General features: G+C 53.6%; 1 protein-coding gene across 5 annotated transcripts in view; it reads left to right on the top strand.

Moving 5' to 3' along the window:
- Window positions 1–20,379, top strand: part of PHF12 (PHD finger protein 12) — a 34,112-nt gene extending 13,733 nt beyond the window's left edge. Inside the window, exons 3-15 of one of the 5 annotated variants that reach the window (XM_053367609.1) lie at window positions 3,618–3,690; window positions 8,957–9,353; window positions 10,019–10,139; window positions 10,729–10,861; window positions 10,976–11,140; window positions 11,427–11,588; window positions 12,480–13,290; window positions 13,765–13,815; window positions 15,001–15,144; window positions 16,354–16,452; window positions 16,768–16,850; window positions 17,004–17,142; window positions 18,351–20,379. In XM_053367609.1, the coding sequence (XP_053223584.1) occupies window positions 3,618–3,690; window positions 8,957–9,353; window positions 10,019–10,139; window positions 10,729–10,861; window positions 10,976–11,140; window positions 11,427–11,588; window positions 12,480–13,290; window positions 13,765–13,815; window positions 15,001–15,144; window positions 16,354–16,452; window positions 16,768–16,850; window positions 17,004–17,142; window positions 18,351–18,721 (2,749 nt within the window). In that variant the 3' untranslated portion in view covers window positions 18,722–20,379. Of the gene's footprint in view, window positions 1–3,617; window positions 3,691–8,956; window positions 9,354–10,018; window positions 10,140–10,728; window positions 10,862–10,975; window positions 11,141–11,426; window positions 11,589–12,479; window positions 13,291–13,686; window positions 13,816–14,997; window positions 15,145–16,353; window positions 16,453–16,767; window positions 16,851–17,003; window positions 17,143–18,350 lie in introns of all 5 variants that reach the window. The other 4 variants (XM_053367608.1, XM_053367607.1, XM_053367606.1 and 1 more) reach the window with 4 other exon arrangements.
- Window positions 20,380–22,765: the final 2,386 nt, after the last annotated feature.

Here is a 22,765-nt window from a genome sequence, read left to right as displayed (position 1 = left end):
GGGGTAAGCCAAGGTCCCTGCCTAGCATCTCCCTTTCCCTGTGTTGAGGCAGAGTGGCAACCTTTTATTGGGAGCCAAGAGCTGTTGTCAAAGGGCGCTGAGCACTTGTAGGGAACTCAAACATTATTGTGATCAAATTGCAACGATCAAGAACAGAAACAATGTGTGATTACAGCAGGAGTCACCAGCGTGGTGCCCTTGAGCACAGTCGTGCCCACAAGGGCCTTCTCTGGTGCCCACAGCGTTGTCTCACCCTGCCAAAATTAGGCTTGGAAGGAGCCTTCTGTTGTGACCAGAAGAATGCGTTGCGGTGTGTGTTTGAGTTTGTGGTGTGTGCTCTGTTCTTCTTTTAAGGTGGTGGCAGTGTTTGCAAGGCTCCCTGTTTTGGGTGGTGAAAGGCAAGTACAGCTATCTTTTGCAAAGTCCCCAACTAAAGTCACTTATGGTGGCAGAGAATTTCAGAACGTGGTATTCGAAATTCACTTCTTTTGGTGTATTTGAAACCTAGATGTATGTCAGGATGGTAGATGGCTCTTCATGGAGCAGCTCTTGAAGCACAGAGGGAGCAAGGAGCTGCTGGAGGGGCCTCCTGCATTGTGGCTCAAGGTGACTTTGAGATTTTTCAGGCAGAGAGGAACCACCTTGATGCCTCCACATGAGGCCCACTTGAAAGTCTTTCCTTATTATCTTTGTCCCCCTCCACTTCTGGCTCTCTACTGTTGTGTCTCCTCCTGCACTGAACTTCTTCATCTCTCTCTCCCTACCCCCCATCATGCATGACTCCCCACCCCCAAATGTGGGGCAGCACCACTGGGACCACACATGTGCGGCCCGATCACAACCTGTCATTACTGTGTGTGTGTGTCCATGTGTGTTGACATGCACGGGTGCTGCACCTCATACAAAGAAGGAGATTCCACATTGCTAGTAGGCAGCACCCGGATGCATTTGCAAAGGCTGGCCTTCCTTTCCAAGCACGCTGCTGAAAATGCATCCTTGGTGCAACTTATCAATGTCTGACTGCCTTCATCATCCTAGGGTGCACTTTTGCATTGGTCAGCTAAGTGGCAAAGTGTTTAAGGCTGTCACGGACAGCAAAATGTCCTTTGCTCTAGCAGTAACTGGGGAAAGGGGCCAGTGTGGTGGGTCAGCTGGTGCAGAATGCTGCAGCACAGTTGCTGACAGGAGTGAGACCCAGCCAGCATACAGAACACCTTTGCTCAGGGATCTGCACCGGTTGCTCATTTGCTGCCAAACCAAGTTCAGTCCCACTTTGCTTGTGGGATTGCCATACCTCAAAATACCCACTTGGCTGCTTTCATCTGCACAATTGGCACTATTGTGTTTTTTAAAAAACAAAACAAACCCCACCAATATTTTAGTGTGGCAGTGCCAATCCTTTGGAACTCCCTGCCTATTGACATTCACTGTACAATGTTCAAAACATTTTTGCTTATCATAGCCTACCCAGATACATCAAAACTGCATGTATCTCTTTTTAACTCCTGTTGATTTCAAATCATCTTTCAAATACTTTAAAATACCTGTTTATAATCAAGCCTCTTAATGTTTATGTTCATATTTCTGTAAACCACTTAGAGGTGTGTTGTTTTCCTTAACCTTAACTCTCGACCCGTGCCCGTCTTGGCTGATTAGAGCGTGTCCAGACGAGGTGCGGGCCCTCCTGGGGGATATCATCAATTTGTCCCTTGGCACGGGGACATTCCCAGGGGAACTGAAGGAGGCAGTGGTGCGCCCGCTCTTAAAGAAAACATCATTAGATCCTTTAGATCTATCCAATTACCGCCCGGTTTCGAATCTTCCGTTCCTGGGTAAGGTGATTGAGAGAGCGGTTGCTGAACAGCTTGGTGGGTTTCTGGAGGAAACATCGGCTCTGGATCCATTCCAGTCTGGCTTCCGCGCTGGTCATGGGACCGAGACAGCTCTGGTTGCCCTAACAGATGATCTTCGTAGACAGCTGGATCGAGGCGGGTCGGGGCTGCTGATTCTTCTAGATCTGTCAGCAGCTTTCGACATGGTCGATCATGATCTTCTGGACCACCGCCTTGCCGACGTGGGGATCCAGGGCACAGTCCTTCAATGGCTGCGCTCGTTTCTCTCTGGTCGGGGACAGAGGGTGGCGCTTGGGGGGGAATTGTCATCGTGCCACTCCTTGGTGTGTGGAGTACCTCAGGGTGCGATACTCTCCCCAATGCTTTTCAACATCTTTATGCGCCCCCTCGCCCAGCTTGTCCGGAGTTTTGGGCTGGGTTGCCATCAGTATGCCGATGACACCCAACTCTATCTGTTGATGGATGGCCATCCTGACTCGGCCCCAGACACACTGACCAGATGTCTGGAAGCTGTGGCTGGTTGGATACGTGGGAGCCGGTTGAAGCTAAATCCTTCGAAGACAGAGGTCCTGTGGCTGGGACGGGACGATATGGGATTGGGGGGGCAACTCCCATCTCTTGCGGGGGCGCAGTTAGTGCCAGCACCGTCCGTTAAGAGTTTGGGTGTAATCTTCGACACCTCCCTTTCCATGGAGGTGCAGATTGCAGCTATAACAAAGGCGGCATTTTTCCATCTCCGCCAAGCTAAGCAGTTGGCTCCTTACCTCTCTCGCCCTGACCTAGCCACTGTGATCCACGCGACGGTCACCTCCAGACTGGATTATTGTAACTCGCTCTACGTGGGGCTGCCCTTAAGACTGACCCAGAAACTCCAGCGGGTGCAGAATGCTGCAGCGAGACTCCTTACGGGGTCTTCGCTGCGAGATCACATTCATCCGGTGCTATATCAACTGCACTGGCTCCCGGTGGAGTACAGGATCAGGTTTAAGGTGCTGGTTTTAACCTTTAAAGCCCTATACGGCCTAGGACCCTCGTACCTACGGGACCGCCTCTCCTGGTATGCCCCACAGAGAAACTTACGGTCTTCAAATAAAAACATCTTGAAGGTCCCAGGCCACAGAGAAGTTAGGCTGGCCTCAACTAGAGCCAGGGCTTTTTCGGCTGTGGCTCCGACCTGGTGGAACACTCTGTCACAAGAGACTAGGGCCCTGCGGGACTTGACATCTTTCCGCAGGGCCTGCAAGACAGAGCTGTTCCGCCAGGCCTTTGGCCAGGGCACAGCCTGACTCCCTCCCTCGGCAATCTTCGCGGAGCTCTGGCCCAATGGTGGCCAGTGGCTTGAATTTAATTAATTTTAATGAATGATTTTAGAGTGTTGTTTGTGTTGTACTTTTGTATTGTTTTATTGTTGTTAGCCGCCCTGAGCCCAGCTTCGGCTGGGGAGGGCGGGATATAAATAAAACTTATTATTATTATTATTATTATAACAAGCAAGCAGTATATAATTTTTACTAATTAATAAGTGAAAGAAACTGGTGGCTGAGGAAGCTGTGTCCTTCCAGCAGGTGCTGCTGGACTCCCAGCTCCCCTCCTCATGCTTGGCCCTTGGCCATGGCTGGCTCCTGGTCACGGCAGTCCAGCAACATCTGTAGGGCCCTAGGCTCTCTGCCACCACCGGCCGAAATGGAAGGAAGGTGTGGCTTGCATGTCCTTGCCATTTGGAAATATAACAGCCTCCTTTTCTTCCCTCTCTCCTCCTCCCAGCAATCCTCCGCTGAGCGAGGAGATGTTGCCTCCCGGGGAGTGGATGTGCCATCGCTGCACCGTGCGCCGGAAGGTAAAGACGCCTCCGCCCATGAGTGAACGGACCTTCTGGGCATTCGGATGTAATCTCTTCTCCTCCTCTTCCTTCTCTGGAAAGAACAAAAGGGTTGCAAACAGCTGTGGGGAAAGATTTGCTCAGGAGGGGCGGGTGCGAGGACATACAGCTGCCACAGACCAAAAAATAGCTTTTATAATTCCCAACGCATTATGAACACCTGTCTTTCTCAAGCGGGGCTGGGGGGAATGCTTCACAAATCTTCGGGAAAAGCTAGATTAAATTAATTCATGCTTTGAGCCTGGCAGGGAGGGTGATGAGAAAGCCGTTCCTTTCTTTACCTGCTTCTCCAGACCATGGCCAAATGTGCAAGTCGCTGGCATAGCTGTGACAAGCTAACTTGGTGGAGCCACATTCCCTGCCTTGCTAAGCCACTTGCAGGTTGTGTGTGTGTACGTTCTTGCTTGCAGGGGGTGGTGGAGGGGGGGAGCTGGCTGTGACGGCACAGGCCTCTCCCTCTTTCAGGCCAGCTGCTCCCATTGCCAGGCCTCCCCAGTTCCTTCCGGCTAGCTTGGGAGAGGAGAGAATGGAATGACCTCCTGTTGTTTCCATAGCAGCGGGGGGGGGAGCAGTGATGACTTACGCTGGCCCCCCTCCTGCCGCCAAAGCTAGGGAGGCGATTATTGGGCCAGGCTCCAACTTGTCATCAGAGATGCCTGCCCTTTCCTGCAGCTAGCAGGGCGGCCCAGCTGAATGCAAATATTGACTCCTGGGGCTGCCAGCTTTCAGGGTGTGCTTGAAGAGGGAAAGAGCTGCTGGCAGGGCTGGGTGAAAGAGAGAGAGATTTCAGAGTCCAGGGATTTTCTGGCTTCTCACGTGTCCAGCGATTCCCGTCCCGCCCCCCAAGTGTAGGATTTCCAGCTTCTGCCTTTCTTCTGTTCTTAAAAAAAATAATAACCAGTGTGGTAAAAGGAAGCAGTAATGGCCACCAATCTAGTTGACTTTAAAAGAGGACTGCAGAGGGCTGTCGATGGCTACTAGCCATGATGGCTGTGCTCTGCCTTCGCAGTTGGAGGCAGCAATGCTTCTGAATCCCAGTTGCTGGAAACCACGGGAAGAGAGTGCCCTCGCACTCGAGTCCTGCTTGTGGGTTTCCCACAGGCATCTAGAGGGCCACTGCAAGAACATGATGCTGGACTAGGTTGGTCATGGGCCTGATCCAGCAGGGGGCTCTTCTTATGTTCTTATGCATGACAGAAGGGCCCATGGCAGAAGCGCTGGCATGTCCCATTAAAAGCATCAGGTAACGCAGGGATTGCTGCAGCCCTTCAAACGTGGACTCCCAACTCCCATCTTCCCTGTGCATTGGCCACGATGGCTGGCAATGGAGGGAGCTAGGGGCTGCAACGTCTGGGCAGCCCCATAATCGCCACCCCCAAAGTAGCAGTTGCTGACCTCTGCCTGAGGCCCAGGAGAGCTGCTGCCAGTCAAAGGAGACCACGCCAGGCTAGATAATAATAATAATAATAATTTATTATTTGTACCCCGCCCATCTGGCTGGGTTTCCCCAGCCACTCTGGGCGGCTTCCATAGAAACCAAAAATACACTAAAATATCACAGATTAAAAACTTCCCTGAACAGGGCTGCCTTAAGATGTCTTCTGAATGTCAGGTAGTTATTTATCGCTTTGACATCTGATGGGAGGGCGTTCCACAGGGCAGGCGCCACTACCGAGAAGGCCCTCTGCCTGGTTCCCTGTAGCTTTGCTTCTCGCAATGAGGGAACCGCCAGAAGGCCCTCGGCGCTGGACCTCAGCATCCGGGCAGAACGATGGGGGTGGAGACGCTCCTTCAGGTATGCTGGGCCGAGGCCGTTTAGGGCTTTAAAGGTCAACACCAGCACTTTGAATTGTGCTCGGAAACGTACTGGGAGCCAATGTAGGTCTTTCAAGACCGGTGTTATATGGTCTCGGCGGCCGCCCCCAGTCACCAGTCTAGCTGCCGCATTCTGGATTAGTTGTAGTTTCCGAGTCACCTTCAAAGGTAGCCCCACGTAGAGCGCATTGCAGTAGTCCAAGCGGGAGATAACCAGAGCATGCACCACTCTGGCGAGACAGTCCGCAGGCAGGTAGGGTCTCAGCCTGCGTACCAGGTGGAGTTGGTAGACAGCTGCCCTGGACACAGAATTGACCTGCGCCTCCATGGACAGCTGTGAGTCCAAAATGACTCCCAGGCTGCGCACCTGGTCCTTCAGGGGCACAGTTACCCTATTCAGGACCAGGGAGTCCTCCACACCAGCCCGCCCCCTGTCCCCCAAAAACAGTACTTCTGTCTTGTCAGGATTCAACCTCAATCCATTAGCCGCCATCCATCCTCCAACTGCCTCCAGGCACTCACACAGGACCTTCACCGCCTTCACTGGTTCTGATTTGAAAGAGAGGTAGAGCTGGGTATCATCTGCATATTGATGGACACCCAGTCCAAACCCCCTGATGATCTCTCCCAGTGGCTTCATATAGATGTTAAAAAGCATGGGGGAGAGGACGGAACCCTGAGGCACCCCGCAAGTGAGGGCCCAGGGGTCTGAACACTCATCCCCCACCACCACTTTCTGAACACGGCCCAGGAGGAAGGAGCGAAACCACTGCATAACAGTGCCCCCAGCTCCCAGCCCCTCTAGACGGTCCAGAAGGATGTTATGGTCGATTGTATCAAAGGCCGCTGAGAGATCCAGCAGAACCAGGAAACAACTCTCACCTTTGTCCCTAGCTCGCCGGAGATCATCAACCAGCGCGACCAAGGCAGTTTCAGTCCCATGATGAGGCCTGAATCCTGATTGGAAGGGATCCAAATGGTTCGCATCCTCCAGGCGTGCCTGGAGTTGTTCAGCAACCACGTGCTCAATCACCTTGCCCAAGAATGGAAGATTTGAGACTGGGCGATAGTTCGCCATACTGGCCGGGTCTAAAGATGGTTTTTTAAGAAGCGGTTTAATGACCGCCTCTTTCAGCGGATCTGGGAATGTTCCCTCACAGAGGGAAGCATTCACCACCCCGCAGAGCCCATCGCCCAGCCCTTCCCGGCTTGCTTTTATTAGCCAGGATGGGCAAGGATCAAGGAGACAGGTGGTTGGTTTCACGCGTCCAAGCAGCCTGTCCACATCCTCGGGGGTAACGGATTGAAATTGATTCCATGCAACTTGACCAGACAGAGCTCTAGCACTCTCCCGCCCCAGCCCTGCTCCCACGGTGGTGTCTAGCTCCTTCCGAATATGAGTGATTTTATCTGCAAAAAACTTTGCAAAATCGTTGCAGGAGATCTTGGGGTCTTTACAAGGCCCCGGTGGTAAAGGTGGTTCTGTTAAATTGCGAACCACCTGAAAGAGTCTCCTGCTACTATTTTCTGCAGATGCAATAGAGGCGGTGAAGAAAGTCTTCTTCGCCGTCGCTATCGCCACTTGGTAGGCTCGAAGTTGAGCTCTAACCTGTGTCCGGTCAGATTCGGAGTGAGTTTTTTGCCACCGACGCTCTAGCCGTCTCAGCGATTGTTTCATCGCCCTCAGCTCCGAAGAAAACCACGGGGCTGTCCGGGCTCCATGCAATCGGAGAGGGCGCTTCGGAGCCAGACAGTCGATAGCCCTGGTTAACTCCGCATTCCAGCGGGCCACCAGGGAATCAGCTGAAAGGCCATCAACATGGGATAAAGCATCCCCTACCACTCTCTGGAAACCATCTGGATCCATTAAGTGGCGGGGGCGGACCATCCGAATTGGTCCCACCTCCCTGCAGAGGGGAAGGGTCGCGGAGAAGTCCAGTTGCACCAGGAAGTGATCTGACCATGGCACTTCTTTTGTTTCACTTTTACTTAGTGTCAGATCACCCACGTCACTAGAGGTGAACACCAGGTCTAAGGCATGTCCATGACTATGAGTTGGGCCAAACTTATTCAGGGACAGCCCCATGGAGGCCATGCTTTCCACGAAGTCCCGAGCGGCCCCTTGTAAGGTCGTGTCGGCATGGATGTTAAAATCCCCTAGGACAACCAAACTAGGTGTCTCCAGGAGAAAATCCGCCACGACCTGAAGCAGCTCAGACAGGGAATCCTTGGTGCAGCGGGGAGGTCGGTACACCAAAAGGAATCCTGTACTGCCCCTATTGCCCAACTTCCAGAACATGCACTCAGAAAACTGGATCTTCCCAGTAGGACGCCTAGATGGGCAAAGAGCCTGACCTGATAGGACCTATGGTTCTTAGGCTTGATCTTTTGCTGTGTGTTCCTCAGGGCCTAGGTAGCCACCCATTGCTTCCCCGTATTTAGTGCCCTTAGGGGGGTCCTTTTGACCTACTTCCCCTGCCTGCCGTCCTTTCATTCCTCGGCCCACTTGGTCAGCTGCTGAGCCCAGCAGGCAGCTCAGAATGGCCAAGCTTGCATCTCACCAAACGGCAAGGCCGTGCCACTCCAGAGAATTCAGTTGAGGCAGGAATAGCACGGACCCCTTTCCCCTTAAAATGACTTGAATCCTTTTGTCAGGACAAGGGAGCAGGGTGGCTTTGGAAGTCAGTCACTGACTCTCAGCCTAATCTATCTTACAGGGTTGTGGGGGTTAAATGAGGAGGAGGACTGTGTGCGTTGCCTTGAGCTCCTTGGAGGGAAAAGTGGCATATAAATGCAGCCATTAAAATAAATCTCAAGCAGTCAAAGTAGTTTTATTCCTGCAAGGCTTCTCCCCACACTGCACCCCAATCAGTTCGACACAAGCAGAAATAATGGGTTGGATTCAGCTAAGTTCTGCTCCTGAGAGACCCACTGAGAAGTATAGGCCCAAGTTAGTCACATCTGTTCATTTCAATGGACCCGAGTCTGAGTAGGCCCAACTTTGGGTACTGCCCCACTGTAAGCCAATAAAAGACATGTCATTATTCAGCCTGAGGGGTCCCATTCCCTTCCAGATAACCTTCCCAGCACCAGATTCCAGTCCTAGGCAGGGCCAAGGGCAAAAGCAAGTGGAAGATTAAATATAAATTCTACCTTTGTACAGTACCCCTCTCTGTCCTCGATCTATCCAAGCAAGAGGCATGATCAGAGTTCAGTGACACATCTCCAGGCAGGCGCTTGGGGTGTGGCCCCAAGCAAGTTGCAGGGACCAGATAAGAGAGTCCGGGGGGGGGCATTGTTTGGCCACTGACCTCTGATTTGGACTGTCCAGTGAAGGTGATGCTTCCCCTTCCTCCGGCTGCTCTGGGGCTGCTGAGTTAAGACTGCCTGCCTGCTTTGTGCCTTGCAGAAGCGGGAGCAGAAGAAGGAGCTGGGCCACGTCAATGGCTTGGTGGAGAAGTCAGGGAAGAGGACCACGTCCCCCACCAGCGACGCAGCGGACTTCTTGGACCGGTCGAGCGGCGGCGTCCTCCGGACCCTCTCCCACACCCGGCTCCTAGAGCGGAGGGCCAGCCGGCCCGGCACTCCCACCTCCAGCGCCAGCACCGAGACCCCCAACTCGGAGCAGAACGATGTGGACGAGGACATCATCGACGTGGACGACGACTCTGCCACCGCAGCAGAAGCAGACGGCGGGCAGCCCCACCTGAAGCGGCCCTTTGAGCTGCTCATCGCCGCCGCCATGGAGAGGAACCCCACCCAGTTCCAGCTGCCCAATGAGCTGACCTGCACCACCGCACTTCCAGGTGAGCAGCAGACCCGCTCCCCTTCTTCACAGGCGCCAGTAGAAGGGAGAAGCTGGAGCCGGGGGGCTCCAGAAGAGGCTGGACCAGCCTGGGCTGCTTGGCGTAGCTTGTGGGCATCGCCATTGCGAAGGGGGCGGCCTTGCGACTCCATGCCTGGTTGCATGAGTAGCCCAGCACAGGTTGGGGCCCATCACCCCTTTGGGCAGGGCTTCTTCCTATCAAGACTCTCATGTCCTTCCATGACTGGGAGTTTGGCTCAGTGGTTCCCAAAGTGGGCAGGTCTTTCCCAGAGGCCGTGCGCAGGGGGACTTGAGGAGGCAAGCGGGCCGCAGGGGGTGGATGGAGCTGTAAATGACTCTTGAGATGTTGAAAAGCTAGTATCACTGGATCAAGTTCATCAGGTTTTTTTTAATTAATTAAACGAAATAGTTTTGATTGGACTTTGAATAAAAGTGCAGTCAATAGTTAATCTTCCTTAGTTGAGTGGCCGTTCTGAGTCATTATTTTTAGTAGGGAGGCATGGGGCAATGGGAATCAGTTTATGGAACCAAGGGGGCAGCGGTTCAACGTCAAATGTTTGGAAACCACTGGCGTAGCCATTTGAGGAATAACAGGGCCGTTTACATCTATCTTCCCGCCCCCCACCCACCCACCCACCCACCCAGGTACTAGTAAGAGGAGGAGGAAGGAGGAGACGACTGGGAAGAACGTCAAGAAAGCACAGCATGAGCTGGACCACAACGGGTTGGTCCCCCTGCCGGTCAAAGTCTGCTTCACGTGCAGCAGGTATGGGTGTGGCGAACAGGGCTGGGCAGGGGGCTGTCATGGCATTCTGTGCCAGCTTTCTTGGCCAAGGATGGGAGTCAGAGCAGGCCGTGTCCCCGCAGGGCCTAGGCTTAGGCAGCACTGCGGGAGGCCTCCTTGCACTCCCTCTTGGCCCGGCTATGCCCAAGGCCTCACATGGAACGCTGACTTTTCCCCCAGCTGCGGGCAGGGTGAGGCAGGATTCCCACTTAAGGCGTTTGGAGGTCATGGGTTTGGATCATGGGCACATCCTTCTTCAGGGGAAGTGCTTCTCAGGGGCCAGGCACCTGCTTTGCATGCAGAAGACCCCCGGCTCAGTCCCCCTCCCCCACTTCATCTTCAGTTTAAAGGGCAACGGGAGATAACCTCTTTCTGCCCAAGACCCTGGAGACCTGCTGACCCCAGTCGGAGTAGACCTGCCTTCCCTTACCTGGGGTTTTAGATTGCAACCCCCCATCAGCCCCAGCCAGCACAGCCGTACGATGCTGGGGCAGATGGAAGTTGTCGTCCGCCAGTTCCCTTTCTCTTCGCTCCTCTGTGTAGTGACAGCGCTTTTCCCTCCCCCTTCCAGGAGTTGCCGCGTGGCCCCGCTCATCCAGTGCGACTACTGCCCGCTGCTCTTCCACATGGACTGCCTGGAGCCCCCTCTCACGGCCATGCCCCTGGGCCGCTGGATGTGTCCAAACCACATTGAGCACGTGGTGGTAAGTTGGCCTTCCCCTGTGTGGCCTGCAGAGTCTCTCCCCTCCCGCTTTGCTCCCATGTTGTTGCTGCTGTGACCTGGGGGCTTTGTAATGAGCGCCCCCCCTCTCTTACAGCTGAACCAGAAGAACATGACCCTGAGCAACCGGTGCCGAGTGTTTGACCGCTTCCAGGACACCATCTCCCAGCACGTGGTCAAGGTGGACTTCCTCAACCGGGTCCACAAGAAGCACCCCCCCAACCGCCGCGTGGTGCAGTCCATGAAGAGGAAGGGGCTGAAGGTCAGTGGGGAGGGGGCTGTGTTTGTCTCTCTGAATGAGAGGGAGGGGGCTTGAGGGGAAGGTGGGCTGGCCTCTGAGCTTCCTGCGGACTTCCAGGCGCCAGGCTCTTTCCTCGGTGAAGCTGCCTTGCGTGAGTCCACCAGGAGGTGGCAGCCTTGCCTGCGCAGAGGACGGCTTTTCCTCTTGAAGCTTGCAGGCCTCGGCTTGCTCTTTAACCAGGCTTGACCCAGAGGCAAGGCTGGGAAGATTTAACTGCCCCTCCTCTCTCTCCGATGCCCTCCCTCAGGTTCCTGATGCCATCAAGTCCCAGTATCGGATCCCGCCCTCGCTGCTGGCCCCTGCCGCAATCAGAGACGGGGAGCTCATCTGCAACGGGGTCCCTGAGGAGCCCTCGCTGAAGCACCTTTGCAGCCCGGAGCACTTAGCCACCCAGTCAGAGCAGCAAGAGGTAAAGGCCCGGGGCGGAGGCCTCTCTCCGGGAGGGGCTGCACTCCTGCCAAAGGAGGGTCCCAGCAGACTCTCAGCATGGCTGCGCTTGGCCCTGGCTGCTGAGAGCAGCCCTGAGCACCTCTCCATCAGGCACCTTGTGATGGTCTGTTAGGCATTCTTCCTCCTCCCTTGCATGTTTAGATGTCTCCAATCTGGTATCTGGGTTGGAAGCGGGGCAGGTAACCTCTTTGGGAACCTCGTCTCACATCCATGCTGTGCAGCTAACAGATCTGTTGCGGAATCAGTCTTTTTCCCATGGCAAAGGTCTTTGGTTTCCCTCTGGAGCTGTGGGTTGGCCGTCCTTCCAGTAGACCGAGGAGCCTGAGGGGACTTTGCTGGATGCAAGCAGCCTGCTTGGAATATGCAGGACAGTTCCAGGATTCCCCATGGGGTTGCTGTGCCCTGCTGCAAGCTTTCCTTGGCTCATCTTCCTTGCCTGCCTTAGACCTTCAGCTTGTACGTTTGCTACAGGCATCTTGGCGGCTGCTGTGAGAACAGGGTCTTGACTCAGAGGGGCCATTGGCCTGACCTGGCAGGGCCATTCTGATGTTCTTATGGAGAAGAAGGCTATCAATTGCTACTAGCCACAATGGCTATACTCTGCCTCCAGAGAGTCAGAGGCAACAATGCTTCTGAATAGCGGGTGCTGGAAGTTGCAGGAAGGGACAGTGCTGTTCTCGTGCTTGGGTCCTGCCTGTGGGTTTCCCCTTTGGGGCATCAGGTTGGACTAGGATGGGCCACTAGCCATATCAGCAGGGACATTCAGGTGTCCTTTTTGAGGATCTCGTGTTGCGCTCGTTGCAGACTTCCTCTCCTAAGTGTCTCACTCCGTATTCCTTTCTCCTTCCAGTGGCTGTGCAGCGTCGTCGCTCTGCAGTGCAGCATATTGAGACACTTATCTGCCAAGCAGATGCCCTCGCTCTGGGACTCTGAGCAGGCGGACAAGGCGGACGTCAAGCCGGTGATCGTGGCTGACGGCTCCCTGGCCGGCCCTTACCAGGTGGTGGACAAAGCCAGCCTCCCTCCCCTCTATTCTGCGCCCTGCCCACCTGGCATTGCCCCTCAGAACTCCTTGGGGTCTTCCCTGCAGGACGACGCCCACTACCCCTCGTGTACGGACAGGCCCAAGAAAGTGTCTCCCTGCAGCGCGACGTCCAACGGCCCCAATGCCCCCACGGAGGTGAAAATCAACGGGCCGCATTTATACAGTGACTCTGCTTCTGCCAACTTGACTGACTCCCCAAGGCTTGGTGGCCAGAGCAGCGGCGCCCTCCCAGGGTTGTCCCAGCGGCAGCAGCCATGGCCCCGGCCTGCCACCCCACCGGTAGCCTGCGGGCTCCTCAATCACATGGTGGCGGGGGCTGTCGTGAAGACAGAGAACGCGGTGGGGCCAATCTCGTGCACACACAGGGGCTCCGTGCCAACGGCAGGCATGCCGGCCTCCATCCCGAACTCTTGCGCCAGCCTGGAAGCTGCCAGCACTCTGCAGAGGAAGAACGTGCAGACGCAAGTTGGGCCTCTGCTGGCCTCGGACCTGGGGGCGATGGACTCTCCTCTCACTGCCACCCGGGCGCTCACCCCTCCCCAAGCGGCAGCGGTGGGTGACGGGGTCTCTGCCATCGGAGCTGCTCATGGCTTTTGCTCACCAGCACCACCTCCAGGTGAGAGTGGGGGGCTTCAGGGCAACCGGGGGTCTCTGGGAGCCCTGCCTCAAAAGGGGCAGGGGGAATTACTGATTCCTGGGGGGGGGACGCTGCCGCTTTCATCTATTTTTATTCATAAAATTTATACACTGCCTGATGGTTAAAAACCGAAAACCTTCACTGCGGTTTGCAGAAATATAAAAAGCTGAAATTGTAACAAAATTTAACAATACCTTAAAACTTCCGAAAAGCTAAAATAATAGACTAAAAGCAAAACTTCCATCAGCTTTCTGACAAATCCCACCCACCATTGAAGCCAATGTATTTTGACTCTGCGCAATATAAATAGATAAATGGTTGGGGGGGGGTGCCTGTGAATCCTGACCCAGCAGTTCTTTTTGCTCCTTCTTCTAGACGGTAAGGTCAGCCCGAGCACCTTATCCATAGGAAGTATCTTAACCACCCCCTCGTTGCTCCCTCCCAACTCTTCAGCCACGCTGGACCTCGCAAGTTCCCTGAAAGCATTAATGGACAGCAGCGGAGGTGAGTGCTTGCACAAAGGCATCTTGCTGTGCCATGAAGGGGGGAGGCAAGCAGGCAGGGAGCTCCTCTTGTTGGTCTTGGGGTGACGACATCCGCAGATGTCCCCAGGGGGCCTCCTAACTCAGCAGTGCTCTTCCTGCCAGTGTGGTGTGGTGGTTAAGAGCGGTACACTCGTAATCTGATGAACTGGGTTCGATTCCCTGCTCCTCCACGTGCAGCTGCTGGGTGACCTTGGGCCAGTCACACTTCTCTGAAGTCTCTCAGCCCCACTCACCTCACAGAGTGTTTGTTGTGGGGAAGGAAGGGAAAGGAGATTGTTAGCCGCTTTGAGACTCCTCCGGGTAGTGATAAATCGGGATATCAAATCCAAACTCTTCTTCTTATTATTCTTCTACTTCTACTTCTACTTCTTCTTCCTCTTCCTCTTCCTCTTCCTCTTCTCCCTGCGTGGCCCTTTCGATTCTCTCTGACCAAGCTGCTGTCCCCCCCCCCCTTGCCACCCTCTTGATGAAGGCATCTGCACCCGCTGGTGATGCCAGAGGGGCACTTAGTGTTGGGATACTGCCGGGGAGATGGGGGCATCTGGCAGGCCCCCAGCTGGCTCTAGATGATCACCAGTCTCCCATGGAACAGCATCAGTCAGTTAGCGACACGAGCCACAGATACGCTTAGAGACCCGTGCACGCTCTGTCAGCTGAGTGTGTAAATCTCCACACAGCAGATGAGACGGACAGAGGCAGATGTAAGCATTATATACAGCATTTATTCAGCATAGTTCAGGAACAAAGGAAAACATGTCCTTCGTCTCCAGCAAAACAGCAGTATGGCAAAAGCAACATACAATGGAAGTTCCCAGCAGACAGTGCTGGGAGTAAACAGGCATGTGATACAAAAACGTCATGCCTGTACCCTTTTAAGGTGGAATGGAACTATATTCTAACATTTAGATCGCCTGCCTGCCTGCCTCTTGCCTCCACCCCCAGGCCTGGAAGGCAGGATCATGACCCAGCTGGACCCATGGTAAATGCTAGGTCTGCTTGTATTGTGTCTCTGTGGCCCTAGGCCTATCAGGAAAGCACCATAAGGAAGGGTGTCTTGCTCCTGACAATTCCACAAGGTTTAATTCGTTGATCCCCCAGGCACCTCGCCTTAACAGCACTGTCTCTTCTTCCTTTATGTCAGCAGAGATTGAGATAAACATGCTGGATGAGAAACTGATCAAGTTCCTGGCCTTGCAAAGAATACATCAGCTGTTTGCTTCCAGGGTCCAGCCCTTTCCAGGCAACGCTGGTCCCCACCAGCCCAGTCCTGGGGGAAATCATGTGGAAGGTAGGCGCATGCCCACATTGACTCGGGCACTCTCTCCTCCTCTTCCTCTTCTCCTCCGCTGCTCTTGGGGGTACAACAGTCTTAAAATTATAAGTCGCCTTTCTGCTACACACTCCCCAATAGCTGAAATGCAGAAAAGGGGGGGGGGGGCAAACAAGTGTCGGCGCCAGCAGTAGGAGAGGCAGGCTCCTTGGGAAGGGCCTGCACCAGAGGAAGAAAGCCCTGAGTTGTTCCTGGGGCACCAAAGTTTCCTCTAGGCATTGGCAGAACGCAGAAGAATAATTGGCCTGATCATAGGAAGTTAGATGGTTGGTCCATTTCGCTCAGTATTGTTTGCATTCACTGGCAGCGGTTCTCAGGGTTTCAGCAGGGAACTCCCCAAGGACAACCCTGGGACCTTCTACAGCCTAAAAATAAAGATTCTAGTCCTTGTGGTTCTGAATAAAGGTTTGAAATAGGAACACAGGAAGCTGTCTTATACCGAATCATGTTGCTGGTCCATCTAGTTCAGTATAGTCCACACTGGCAGCAGTGGCTCTCCAGAGTTCCTGACCGGACATTGCCAGTCCTTCCTGGAGATGTTGTCAGGGGTTGAACCCTGAGCAGGTGCCCAACCACTGAGCTGCAGCCCTGCCCCCAAATAGAAAACACCTGGAATAATGGGGCAAATCTGCATTATGATGAAAAGACCCTTGCCCACCCCGCCTCTCAGCCAAGTGTTGTCCACTCTGCCTGGCAGCAGCTCTCCAAGGTCTCTGGGGGCCCCTGCTGCCCTTTACCCAGCGTTTGAACCTGGGACCTCCTTCCCACTGGCATTGGGAGCACAGGTGCCTTCTCGCTGCCTTGCTTTCAGCGACACACCTGCTCAGGTGCTGACCCAGACCCTTCTTGATGCTTTGTTGAAGAAGCGTTGGCTGAAAGATGTGCCTCAGTGGGATGGGGCATGAGAAGGCGAATGACAACCTTCACTCTGCCTCTCCTCTTCCTCTGGTTATGGGCCTCAAGGCAAAATGAAAAATGGCGAGAACACGGCTGGTGGAGGGGGTTTTTTTGGGGGGGTGCATGGGTGTGTTCAAATCCAGGGGGCTTCTCACCTCTTGGCAGCGCTTTGTTCTTGAGACCACCTGTCAGGGATTCTTGAGCTGTGAATCCCTTGGGAGATCCCTTCCAACTCTACAATTCGATGAATTCCGTCTTTCTGTCTTCCAGGGCAGAGGAAGGAGGTGCAGGCCCGAGCCGTCTTCTACCCTCTGCTGGGGATGGGCAGTGCGGTGAACATGTGCTACAGGACCCTCTACATTGGGACAGGCAAGGGCTAACTCACTGGGGGACTAGCTCGCCTCCCACCAAGGGAGGGGAGCAGCTACGTGTGTGCTCAGCAGCCTCCTGGCTGCCCAATTGGCTGGGGAAGCGGGGTCCGCTTGCAAGTTGCTGCAGCTGCTCTCACCGGAAGCTAGTAACTGGGGTGGTGGGGGAACCCTGAGCCTTCTGGGAGTGGGTGTGCTTTCATCTCAACTTCTGCCATGGTCCTTTCCTGCTTCCTGTGGCTTTTGGTGGTGGTCTGGCTGCATCCGAGCCGCCGATGCTCAAGAAAGTTTCTGTCTCCCTCCTTCCTTTGCGCAGGAGCTGACATGGACGTGTGCCTTACAAACTACGGTCACTGCAACTACGTCTCGGGCAAGCACGCCTGCATCTTCTACGACGAGGTGAGTCGCGCAGGGCTGCAGCCCGGGAGAGTGGCTTGATTTGGAGGCAGGTAGATTTGGAGAGAGAAAGAGAGGAAGCAGTCTTCTGGGCATCCTTGCCACCGACACTTCCCGTCCAGGGTGTGACTCTGTCTCCCTTTCCCTCTGCCCCAGAACACCAAGCACTATGAGCTGCTCAACTACAGCGAGCACGGCACAACAGTGGACAATGTCCTGTATTCCTGCGACTTCTCCGAGAAGACGGCGCTCGTCCCGGCCAGCAGCATGGTTGCCAAAGTACAGAGCGTGATCAGTAAGTTTGCAGCCTCTCCTGAGCACCAGAGACAAAGCAACACCAGAATCCTACACAAGGGCAACTTGCATAGGCAGGAGAGCCCCACTCTGCGTGCGTTTCTCTGACTGTTTTACACAAGCATTGCTTCTAGTCCAGGCTTCCTCAACTTCGGCCCTCCAGATGTTTCAAGACTACAATCCCCATCATCCCTGACCACTGGTCCTGCTAGCTAGGGAACGTGGGAGTTAATAATAAATAATAATAAATTTTTATTTATATCCCGCCCTCCCCAGCCGAAGCCGGGCTCAGAGCGGCTAACAACAGTAAAATAATACAGCATTCTAAAATCAGTTCATTCTAAAATCAGTTCAAATCAAATTAATGGCAACCATTGGGCTAGAGTTCTGTGAGGATTACTGAAGGAGGGGGGTCAGGCTGTGCCTTGGCCAAAGGCCTGGTGGAACAGCTCTGTCCTCTGTTGTAGGCCAAAAACATCTGGAGGGCCGAGGTTGAGGAAGCCTGTTCTAAAACTTCGACAGCTGCTCTGGTGTGAGTGTGTGGACATTACTCTGCTTAAAAATCAGAAGCCAGAGGGATGGTTAAATCTGATATCGAGTGAGGGGGATGGGAGGTTCAGCCCCTTTTTGAAGCAAGGCGCCCGGGATTGTGCACAGGATTCCCAAGGTGATGGCACCACATACCGTATTTTTCGCTCTATAAGACGCACTTCCCCCTCCTAAAAAGTAAGGGGAAATGTGTGTGCGTCTTATGGAGCGAATGCAGGCGGGAGGCTCTGCTCAGCGCTCCCTTTAAAGAGCGCGTGGAGTGTGTGTGTGGCTCTTGGGGGCTTTTCCTGAGCACGCACACTCCGCGCGCTCCTTAAAGGGAGCGCGGCTCTTGGGTGAGCTGCACACAGCCTCTCCCCGGCAGGGGATGAAGGCTCCTATTGCCGGGGAGAGCCTGCGCGTGGCTAAGCCAGAAGCCAGGACAGCCAGCAGGATTGCAGTGCAGCGATCCCGCTTGCTGTCCTGGCATTTGGGATTCAGATTCTTCTTCTTCTTGTTTTCCTCTTCCAAAAACAAGGTGCGTCCTATGGTCTGGTGCATCTTACAGAGCGAAAAATACGGTATTTGTGCAATGGCATTAAGGTGCCGGCAGTTTTATTTTCAGTCTCTCACACGCCCCTTTCCACCATTGCCCACTGTGCCTCTCTTCCTGTATTCCAGAGCGACACAAGAGCCGAAAGCAGCAGCTGCAGCCGCCACCCCCTGAGGAGGAGCAGCCCCCAAGCGAAGAGGCGGCGGTGATGCGTTCCCAGGCCCAGGGCCCGTCCCCCAAGCCCTGCAACTGCAAAGCCAGCAGCTCCAGCCTCATTGGGGGCAGCGGGGCCGGCTGGGAGGGGACGGCCCTCCTGCACCATGGCAGTTACATCAAGCTGGGCTGCCTGCAGTTCGTCTTCAGCATCACAGAGTTTGCGACCAAACAGCCCAGGGGAGGAGATGCCACCGCGGCCTTAGCACAAGAGAGGGACTTGGAGGAGAAGCTGTCCCCAAAGGCCCAGCAGGTCCCTGTGCTGCGCTCAAATTCAGTGCCCTAGGAGGAGGCAGCAACCGAGGGGGGGGGGTGGACAAGGAAAAATAAATCCTCCCTCCCAAGATCAAGAGACTCTCTCACAGACACATTGTGCACAGGATTCCCTTTGATGTACACGAACCATGTCTTGTCCGGATTCCCAACCCTCAATGTGGGCCACAGACTGTTGACGCCCTTTGCATGAGATGAAGAACTTTTAATTTTTATTATTAATATTATTATTATTATTATTGTTTGCTCAAGTTTTTAGGGGCATTTGCACATATATTTGTACTATACATTTCATTTAAAAAAAGAAAAGGAAAGGAATTAACTGCAGCGTGTTGGGAGGCCGTGCTGGGGCAGAGCCGGCGAGAGGGGGCCGGGAGGGGAGGGGGTCGTTGACCTTGCCCCCCAGGCAAGCCTGCTCCCCTTTGCAGTTGTAAAATAATCCCAAAAAAACCTGTTCTATTTTGTGCCAGTGACAATAGTTTTTATATTAAAGAGAAAAAGAGAAATACAGTTTTCATACAGCAAAAATCTATTCAATTATCATTGTTTTATTTAATGTAAAGGTGCGCTATCGTCCTGCCAGATTTATTTTCTTCCCCCCACCCTTTCCAACCTCCTGTGCCCCCCCTTCTCTCCCCCTTCCTGCTGCAGTTGCAATTCTGCGTATTGTGTGTGTGGCAGGAAGCGAGTTCCAATTTCCTGCCGCCCACCCTGTTTCGTTCCCGCCGCCCTTTTAGATGATGGAGAAGTATTTGGGGTTCTGTGTAAATACATCCACTGACAGCGTTTTTCTCTACCCCCCACCACCCCCCCCACTGTGTTTTTTAAGCTGTGTACGTGGGTTATGACGTTTTTCCTCCAGTTGTCTTAATTGTAGCAAAGCGTTTCTTTGTCGTAAGCCTCCTTTTTCCCTCCCTTTTGTTCCAGAAACTTCCCTCCCCCCCCCCCCCCGCAGCTAAGTTCTGATGTACAGAAGTAAATTGCTATGTTTTAGGCTTTACGGAAACTTTTTTTCCTCTCTCCTGTATTCTGTATATAAAACAAAAACTATGGCACTCGTCGCTGTCTGCCTGTCTCTGGAAATTCCCTGCCATCAGCAAGAAAAGTTCCATCGGCTTTTGGGGGTTCCTGTAGGCAAATGTCCCTGTGGAGGGGGTTTCCTTCCTTCCCCCCCCCCCCACCCCCGGGTCACAAGGTGGGTCTCCTTTTGCACCTGCGCTGTCAGACGGAAGCCAACCGCTTCTCCTTCACCGTGTGAAGATTCAGCCAAAAGTGGGATCTGAGGACTGTCTCCCCGTTCCTGGTTGTGCACAGGGTGCCAACTTAGGGTGCCCCTCCCCTCCTCCCCGCCCCCCCCACAACAGGGTATATACTTGTAGGGCATTGTGGAACAAAAACAGCACCTCTGGCACCCAGAGGCTATATTGGGGGGGTTATGGGGGGGGAGAGAAAATTATTCCCGCCGGTTGGCCTCGACTCACTCCATCCTGGAGGTGAGATCTGCTGAGTTCTTTAAAATGTTTTTAATGCTTCGGGGGGTTTTTTGGATCTGGAAAAAATTCTTAACCTTTTTTTTTTTTTTTTTTTTGTATAAAACGGAAAAGATTTCATGACTGTTCCAATGGCATTAAGTCTGTATTAATAAACTCACATACTACTATTTAAAAATCATGGGGCTGTGCCAAGCCGTGCCAATTCTTTTAAAAAGAATTCCTTTGCTCTCATTCTTGTCATCGCCCACGTTCCCTTCCTAGATGGAGCCGGGCTCCTTCGCTGGGAAGCCAGGTCTCTCTCCTCCCTCCCACTAGCGGAGGCGGCCGGTCGTAGAACAAAAGAGTTGGGAGTGATCCAAAGGATCACCCAACCCCTGGCAATGAATTAGGACTTGTGGGGCACTGGCCCCCCTCCCTCAGCCTGCCCCACCTACCTGCTACCTTCTTTGAACCAGCCAGTGGGGTGGGTGGTGCTTCCTCTCCTAAGTCTTGATCTTGCCCCTTGTAGAAATGGAGGGCAGAGGCCAAACTGGAATGAATTGGCTCTGCCATTGAGTTTCCTGCCTCGCCCATCTCTCACCATCATGGCCACCAGACACTTCCTATCTTCCCCCTAAGAACTCATGCTTTTCATGGAGCAGACGGCTGGTTCAGTCTGTGGCCTTCCCAAAGCTGCCGGCAGGGATGGGGAACATCTGCTGCTCTCCACATGCTGCTGGATTCGGTCCTGGAAGAAGCCTGCTGGACCAGGCCAATGGCCCATCTAGGCCAGCGTCCTGTTCTTACAGTGGCCAAGATGCCCCAATGGAAAGCCCTCCTCCATGATTTTGTCTAATCCAGCAACTTGTGGATTCTCTCCTGCCCTAGAGAATCACTGCCTCTTAAGCCCACCAGCTGAGAACGGGGCAAATTCTGCAGAAGGTTCCTGCATTTGTTGGTCAGCTTAACTTCCCCTGTTGGCCAGCAGCCTGTTCATTCTTCAGCGGAAATCAGTTAAATAACTTTCCTCCCTCACCAATAACATCTTCATTCCACCATTCCCTGTTGAGCTGAGATGCTCTGCTTATCTAAGGGGTGTCTAGATTGCCACAGCCAGCCTCAGTCGCTATTACTGCATATTTAACTGCATTTATAATACTGCTTTGATCATAACTTCTAATCAAGTTTAATGCTGGATCACACAATGTCCCTTTTAAAAATACTGATGAAATCAAAGGTGGAAAAAGCAAGTTAACTTGAAATTTCCCAACATATACATGGTGTACTTTGCAAACGAGTTTTATTTTGCGAAATACAAGTTTCTGTCCTCAAGAACTTAATCTAAATGTTGGCAACCAGATGTGAAACAAAGGAGAGGGAGAGGAGGGCAGAGCAACAAGGAAAGCCAGTTGCACAACTTCAATTTCTGTTTGACTCTGGAGGATGATTTCAGGGACTGACGCCTCCAGCTCCCATGAGCCTTAGAGTCAGGGACGCCCAAGAGCCAGGCATGATGGGAGATGGGAAGCCATCCGGTGCAACGTGAGGGTCCCAGGGCCTTGGCTTAAACCAGGTGCGGGGAACCTTTGGGCCTTCAAATGGTGCTGAACTACAACTCCCATCACCTCTGGCCATTGGCCATCCTTGCAATGCTGGGGCTGATAGACATTTTAGCAGCCTCTGAAGGGCCAACTGTTCTCCATACCTGGTTTAAAGCAAGGCTTCCACCGGAGTTCCTAGACCCCTGGTGTTTTGTTTCCTATGAATCCTTGGTAGCGGCTAGCCAAAAGAGCTTTTGGGAGCTTCCTGGTGCCTTGCGGGAGGTTGGGTTGGATGACCCTTGGGGTCCCTTCCAGCGCTACGATTCTAAAAGCCAGTTGCGACCCGTTTCCCTCCGTGTCCACTTTTCCAAGAGCCTTTGCCAGATCAGAACAGCTCCGTTGTTGAGATAAAATGCTGAAGGGGAAAAGGCTGGCTGGCTGGCTGGCTCCAGGGGTCAGCAAACTTTTTCAGCAGGGGGCCAGTCCACTGTTTTTCAACATTTACATGCAGCCACTGGGAGAGATCATCAGGAGGTTTGGGCTGGGTGTTCATCAGTATGCGGATGATACCCAGCTCTACCTCTCTTTTAAATCAGAACCAGTGAAGGCGGTGAAGGTCCTGTGTGAGTGTCTGGAGGCGGTTGGAGGATGGATGGCGGCTAACAGATTGAGGTTGAATCCTGACAAGACAGAAGTACTGTTTTTGGGGGACAGGAGGCGGGCAGGTGTGGAGGATTCCCTGGTCCTGAATGGGGTAACTGTGCCCCTGAAGGACCAGGTGCGCAGCCTGGGAATCATTTTGGACTCACAGCTGTCCATGGAGGCACAGGTCAAATCTATATCCAGAGCAGCTGTTTACCAGCTCCATCTGGTACGTAGGCTGAGACCCTATCTGCCTGCAGACTGTCTCGCCAGAGTGGTGCATTCTCTGGTTATCTCCCACTTGGACTACAGCAATGCGCTCTACGTGGGGCTACCTTTGAAGGTGACCCGGAAACTACAACTAATCCAGAATGCGGCAGCTAGACTGGTGACTGGGGGCGG

Source organism: Podarcis raffonei, chromosome 15 (genome assembly GCF_027172205.1).
Source record: "Podarcis raffonei isolate rPodRaf1 chromosome 15, rPodRaf1.pri, whole genome shotgun sequence".
Classification (NCBI taxonomy): Eukaryota; Metazoa; Chordata; class Lepidosauria; order Squamata; family Lacertidae; genus Podarcis; species Podarcis raffonei.
The sequence above is the reverse complement of the archived record's forward strand: the minus strand, read 5'-3'. Positions and strand labels throughout refer to the sequence as shown.